The sequence below is a fragment of the Poecilia latipinna genome, unplaced genomic scaffold (genome assembly GCF_001443285.1).
Source record: "Poecilia latipinna isolate Pla-1442-1.1 unplaced genomic scaffold, P_latipinna-1.0 Scaffold356, whole genome shotgun sequence".
In the NCBI taxonomy this organism is placed as follows: Eukaryota; Metazoa; Chordata; class Actinopteri; order Cyprinodontiformes; family Poeciliidae; genus Poecilia; species Poecilia latipinna.
Window position 1 is genome coordinate 546203 of NW_015112972.1, and position 7023 is coordinate 553225.

The following is a 7023-nucleotide window of genomic DNA, read 5'->3' on the forward strand; positions in this document are numbered from 1 at the left end:
TGTGTGTGTGCGTGCTTGCGTGTGTGTGTGTGTGTGTGTGTGTGTGTGTGTGCGTGTGCGTGTGTGTGTGTTTCTTCCCTCTCAGGATGTGCAGCAGCCCCATCTGACCAGAAAGGAGGAAGAAAGGTGAAAATCAGATCCTTCTTCCTGTCTGGACGCTTCGAGCTGCAGAACCAATAATCACCCAGACGACACAGAGAAACCACAAGTTTACATACACCCAACCACCTTTTCTTTCTCTCTTTCCAACGTTAAACCAAACTTCTCTTGGTTCACGTCAGAATTTACACTGCATGGCTAAAAGTTTAAAATCATGTTTACTTTTATATTTAGGTTCACCCATTTTAAACAGCAGAGTTACCATTCCTTTGGTTTTAGGGAGCAAAATCCCAAAATAAGAAGCATAATAACAATAATAATCAGGCTCCAGCTGGGCATCTTTTCCGGCTGATTTTTCCTCTTAGCGTTCCTTAAAATCGTTCCTCTGTGTGTCTGACCAGCAGGATTCCTCGTCTGCACAAATACGACCTGGAGCAGCGAAACGCAGTGACACGTTTCCTGTTCTTCAGCCCAAAGTAAAGTCCACTGTGTCAGAGGAGTCAAGCAGGTTCATTCCCTAAATTATACCAGACTGAATAAATAAGACTACGGGAGAACAAGGCCAGAAGAAAGTCATGAATAGGAGCTATGAGATGACAGAGAAGAGCATCAGCAGAAATGTTTGGGCCCAGATATGAACCTCTATATCCCACCAGAAGGGAGACATTCCCATCGCCGTCCAAAGCAGAGAACTCACATTGAGCAGAAAAACTCAGAAACGTTTGGCGGCGTGTTTAACCGCCGAGTTCACGTTTAAACTCCTGAATAGTTCAAACACTTTAAGAATCAATGGCAATCAGACTGCAACGCAAAGCTGTCAGCCGCAGTACAATAGTAAAAGCAAATAGTGAATAGAAAATCGAAGCCCGACTCTGAAATGTCAGGTTCAGCGTGAAAAAGCGTGACAGTACAACAATGATTTTACAATCTAAGGAAGACGCTGAATGTAGCAGAAAAGTTTCGCTCTCACACTGAAGAAACTGAGCAATAAAGGCAGAGGGATGAAATTATAACTTGGGCCTGGATAATTACTGAATATCAGTAAACAGGAGTTTGATCTTTGCATTGAACAGCGACTTTGTTTTATGAAGCGAACTGACGGGTCGTTTGTTTCCACCGTTCGGCGCCTCAGGATTTAATTCAGAGGACAAAATGATCAGCATCCAGAAACAGAACCAACAGAAGAGTTTTCTCCTTCCAGACGCTCATCCCTCCAGAACCAACGACCTCCGGACTCCTTATGACAGCTTCCTGTCTGAACTTCAGATTCAACATCAAACAAACAGCTAAGCTATTTGGTTAGCAAGCTAAACAGTTAGCTTGCCTGTTAGCAAAACATTTAGCTTTAAACTAAATTATAAAAACTGAACCATCTTCAAATGAAATACTGGGTCTGACTGATGAGCTTCTGCTGCTGCTCATGTCACATCTCAGCCTCCTCGGCTGAATGAGTCGTGCTAATCGGAGTAAAGACGTTTCCCAGGGAATCTGCAGCAACAGGAACCGGTTCACCTGCAGGACTTCATAGAGACCCAGCTTTTATTTTGATAGTCCTTTTCTGAATCAGCATGTTAGCTGAATATTTAGCTTAGTTCAAAATATTTAGTATCAAACAAACATTTATGTCACCCTACGTGGAAAATTTTACTTTTATTTTCAGCTTCAGACCAACTTTAGGAGGAGCAAAGATGTTAAAGTGAAGATTACATAAAACCTGATCAAACTTGATCACATTTAATACAAAGTAAGCTTCTTCTGTCCATTCAGCCTGAACCTGTTGGCTGGGAACCAGCTAAGCTACAGCTAACGCTAATGCTAACCCTGATGCTAACGCTAGCCTAACGGAGCGTCTGGGATCTCCTGATGTTGCTGTTTCTGCCACATTTTAAAAATCTGCCCACATTTCATCTAACAGCTGGATGGAAATGAATCTAATGTAACTTTTTATTAAATCTTGTGGAGCTTCGCCTCTTCCAGGTTTCCCTGCAGCTCCGCTCTCAGCTGGCCCACATGGAGCTGAAACCGGACCGGGTTCTGACCGGGTTCTGACTTCTACCAGTCATCAGCTGTTACGGATCAGAACCAGCGCTGGGCTGCTGACGGGCTGCATGCTGCCACCCACCACACGCTGCATGAAAACGGCCTTTGCTGTAATTACAGCCATTCGTCAGAAGCACACCTTGATTTATGGCCAAATTAAAAATACAGCAGAAAAGAAGCTGCCGGTCCTGGTACCGCCGGCGCCACAGAGTGATTAATGCGACGCCATTAGAGGCGTGAGAGTGGCGTGATCCGGATCGGCACCGGAACCGGGCCGGGTCAGGAACAAGGAGAAGCGGTTCATGCCTGCCTGACTCCGGACCGGGTCGGTTCCGCCACAGCAGAAGAGCTTTTTGATGCAAATCAGTGAGTCAGAAACGGCTCGTTCTCTTTTACCTTGTTTGTGACAAACAGGATAAATAATATGTTCTTCAGAGATGAACCCAAAAACATGCTGGTTATTAATTACAGCCCTCCGTTTCTACTGCTCCTCTGCAGCAGGAGGAGGACTGCTGCTTGTTTGTCTACAATAAAAGTGTAGAAATAATAAAGCAGAAATGTGTTTCAGCAGAAGGAAGAAAAGATGTTTAGAAAATATCATATGTGAGTGAAATATGGCTGCAGAGGAGGTCAACCTTTAAAGCTGCGAATCAATCAGCAGAGCACCGAGATGGACTGTTCATAAAACATGTCTGTTTATGTGGTTGGCCAGAAACTTCACTGAACTTCACCTCCAAACTCAGAAAGCAGAGCAGCAACGAGGAGGGAGCAAAACTAAACGACTCCGTTCGCCCACTTCCTCCAGAACCAGGAAGTGGATCAGAATCCGGATGCCATTAAAGAATCCTGGCGATAAAATCTCAGGGAACAGAGGAGAGCCGAGCCGTGTGGAGGCAACAGGGATGTTGGAGCTCAATGTGGTCATCAGCTGCAGACGGAGATTCAGCTGGAAGAGAAACCCGTCCAGAACCACCAGCCAGAATCCTGGAGGGAATCATTTTCAGGTCGTGATGAAATGCAGCACTTCCTCCTGACCTGCAGAGCAACGCAGAATCACTACAAAACGGCTGAGTGGCAGCTCAGTCTGCAGATTCACTGAAATTATGTCTGGGCTTTGACTAGGCCATTCTGCCCCATGAATCTGCTCTGATCCCATCATAACTCTGGCTGCGTGTGACGCTCCACCCACTCTCTGCTCTTCTGCAGGTTTTCTTCCAGGATTTAGATCATCCGGCTTCACATCGACTGAGCGGCTGCCACGTCCCACAGCATGACGCTGCCACCACCGTGCTACACACTGGGTTGAGTTCATTCAGGGAAATGTTTCCACCATCTTGGCATTTTGCATGTTGGGGCGGCATTCTGATTGGCTGCTGTTCCTTCCTGGAAGTGGGCATAATGCTGCCATCACCAAGTCCAGTCGGTCAGATGGCTGCTGGCTCTGATCCAGGTTCTGGTTCTGGTTCTACTGGTGGTTTTTCCTCTCTACTGTCACCACATGTGATTCAACTCAAATCACTTTTTCTGCCTCAAGACGACAATTTTATTGAAATGAAACTGAATTAAACGGAGCGACTTTCCCAACTCCAACATTGGAAAACAAGCAGAAATTCCTCACATAAAAAGTTTATAGAAAATCATAAAGATGTGAAAAAACTTTTTCACGTCAAGTTCAAACAAATCAAAGCAAAATACAGAGAGCATGCAAGCATTCAGCTGTGTGTGTGTGTGTGTGTGTGTGTGTGTGCGTGTGTGTGTGTGTGTGTGTGTGTGAGCAGTGGGACCCCCCACAGTGAAGGTGTTTCTGCTGACAGGAGCAGATTCGCGGTAATGGAGGCTCTCTGTCGTCCTGCAGCAAAGCGCCAAAGCAGAACTGAGTTCTGTCTCCAACTACACACATCGCTGAGCCTCCAGATGACAAAACGCCTCAGCAGCTGACCAAATCAACTACAATAAGGCTGGAAAAGAAAAGGGGAAATTCACAGATTTGTCATATGTTGCTGTCTCAGCAGGAACAGAAGTATTTTCAACAGGAAAAGTGTCTGCTGGTTGAGCAAAGAAACGGAGCGCCTCCTGAAAACGCTGCACGCCACTTCAGCCGTAAAGGAGGGAAACGTGAGCAGGCTGAGCGCATTGTGCTCACGTCACTGAAGCAGCCGGTGGAGCCGGGAACAATCAGGAAACAGCAGGATGATGAAATAAAGAGGAGCCGGCGTAATGAAGGGAGAACTGAAACAAGTCGCAGAATAAATGAGGCTGCATTAACAAACTACAAATTATTCCCATTTACATATTTCCACTGCATTTCATCACATCGCACAAATAAAACAACAAGCGAGTGAGTCATCAGATGAATAATTCAATCACTAAATTAGTAAACGCCCTGGGCTCTGCTGGCAGGTTCAGCTGCAGGTTTTCTGCCCCTGATCGTCTCTGCGGAGCCACGGAGTCCAGATGGACCCGCAGCATTACTGTCCGGACCTTAAACGTTCCCATAAAACCACGAGCCGGAAACCGTCAACTGACAGGAATCCCAACAGGCTGAAAATGTGACGAGACGAATATGAATACAAGACGCATCCTGAAGCTTCTGGAGGGAGGAACAAGACAGGAAACATGCTGGAAATATGTCCCATTCAAGGAGAATAATTCATAAGCAAACAGTTTATGTTATGTTGCACAAAGAAGCACTTTATTGTTTTTAAAGCCGGGTTTGATTTCTGCTCTGCTGGATGTGGAAAACAAAATCCAGCCAATCAGAGAGCAGAAACATCCTGACCTCAACCTGCAGAAGAATCTCCTGCTTCCCAGCAGCTACACCAGGTTCTGCTCCCCAAACGCAGGAATTCCCCTCAGACGTTTTCCTGCGTCTCTCACTGACCTTGTAGAAGCGGCTGGCCTTTCTGCAGCGGTCCGCCCAACACCAGCTGGTAGTTTCTGACCTGGAAGCCGGGCACACAGCCGTCCGCTCGGCCGCCTGGCTGAGCGATCTGCAGCACAGAAAACAAAACGGCCGTCAGAGAAATGAACACCAGCTGAATCTGCTGCCTGCTGTCAGTCAATTTAGAAACATTTACATATTTTTTGTACCGACTGTCATAATGTGGAAATGATCACTTTAGTCGATTTAAGGTCTGAATTTTCACTAAGCATATAGTGACCCGCCTGCTTCTCACGTTAAAGACAATTTGTGCTTTAAAACATTATGTATAAAACATTTAAAGCTAAATTTGATTTTAAATTTGAATAAAGCAATTCATGGGTGGTGCAGTTGGTAGAGCTGTTGCTGTCATAAACGGTGGTGGTGGTGAGGATAAGGACGCAGGAGGTAAGTGAAAATGATGACTTTAATGATGGAATCCAGAAGACAGAGCAACAGAGAACAGCACGGAGAAACAGGCAATACATGACCAGGATCCGACAAGAGACGAAGACAACAGGTGGGTTTAAATACACACCAAGGGGATGAGACACACCTGGGAAACAACCAACGGGGAGGACAAGAGACAGACTCACAGGGAACAGGACTACACAGAAAAAAACTCAAACACACAGAAACACGGATCATGACAGTTGCCTTGCAGCAAGAAGGTTCTGGGTTCGATTCCCGGCCCGGTCCGGATGCATGTTCTCCCTGTTTATGGTCGGTTCTCTCCAGGTACGCCAGTTTCCTCTCACAGTCCAAAAACACGGCTGTCAGGTTATTGGTCTCTCTAAATTCTCCCTAGGTGAGTGTGTGTGTCTCTGTGTTGCCTGTGACAGACTGGTGACCTGTCCAGGTGGCCCAGCCTCTAACCACTGATAGAGAATCAAGTTGTCCCTGTAACCAGTGATGGTTTTGAAAAAGGCCAATACGGCTGCGGCTCAGAGGAACGCATGAAGAAGATACATAATTAACCTGAAGCTGCATGTCTGTGGCTCCTGCAGGACGCGGAGCCTGAAGGAGGCTTTAGCAGGAACAGTGAACAAGGTTTCAGCAGATGTTAGAGACGCTGAGCGATTAGTCAGAGAGTTGAAGAAGCACTTCTGTCCTTAAAGGAGAAGTCTCAGCGATCAAGTACGTTCATCAGTAAATGCCTCTCCTGCTGAATGAGAGGCAGCACAGAGACTAAAGAGGAAAATAAGACGAGTTATAATGAGTTAAACGCTGAACTATACGGAGAACATTCTCTAACGCTGCTACAGGAAGAGCTCCAAACATTACATGAAAAAAAACAAGAGAAAGTTAACGAACCAATTGCAAATAGGCCTGGATGAAGGATGTGTGACAGAGTAAAGTATTTATTGGATGATGCATCATTTACATTACAAGACTTTCAAACACCAGATAGTGGAGTCTCTTCAGAGACCCATCAGCGTGACGCAGTAACTCTGGCAGACGTTACATGAAATGTTGGAGGAAAGCAATCGCTGCAGTCAGGGGAGGCGTGTCGTCCCAACACGTGTTGTCATGTTCACCCAGTTCCATCAAACGCTACCAGGCCACACGGAACCCAGCCTGCAGCGTCCTTCAGCTTCCTGCAGCTTCCTGCAGCGTCCAGCAGCTTCCTGCAGCGTCCAGCAGCTTCCTTCAGCTTCCTGCAGAGTCCTGCAGCTTCCTGCAGCGTCCTGCAGCGTCCAGCAGCTTCCTTCAGCTTCCTGCAGCGTCCTGCAGCTTCCTGCAGCGTCCTGCAGCTTCCTGCAGCGTCCAGCAGCTTCCTGCAACGTTCTGCAGCTTCCTGCAGCGTCCTTCAGCTTCCTGCAGCTTCCTGCAGCGTCCAGCAGCTTCCTGCAACGTTCAGCAGCTTCCTTCAGCTTCCTGCAGCGTCCTGCAGCTTCCTGCAGCGTCCTGCAGCTTCCTGCAGCGTCCAGCAGCTTCCATCAGCTTTCTGCAGCTTCCTTCAG

At 46.9% G+C, this 7023-nt stretch overlaps 1 protein-coding gene across 1 annotated transcript in view; it reads right to left on the reverse strand.

Annotated features, from left to right (window-relative positions):
• Positions 1 to 7023, reverse strand: part of cdh13 (cadherin 13, H-cadherin (heart)) — a 319277-nt gene that overhangs the window by 281394 nt on the left and 30860 nt on the right. Inside the window, exon 2 of the mRNA XM_015036051.1 lies at positions 5021 to 5243. Within this exon, the coding sequence (XP_014891537.1) occupies positions 5021 to 5243 (223 nt within the window). The remainder of the gene's footprint in view (positions 1 to 5020; positions 5244 to 7023) is intronic.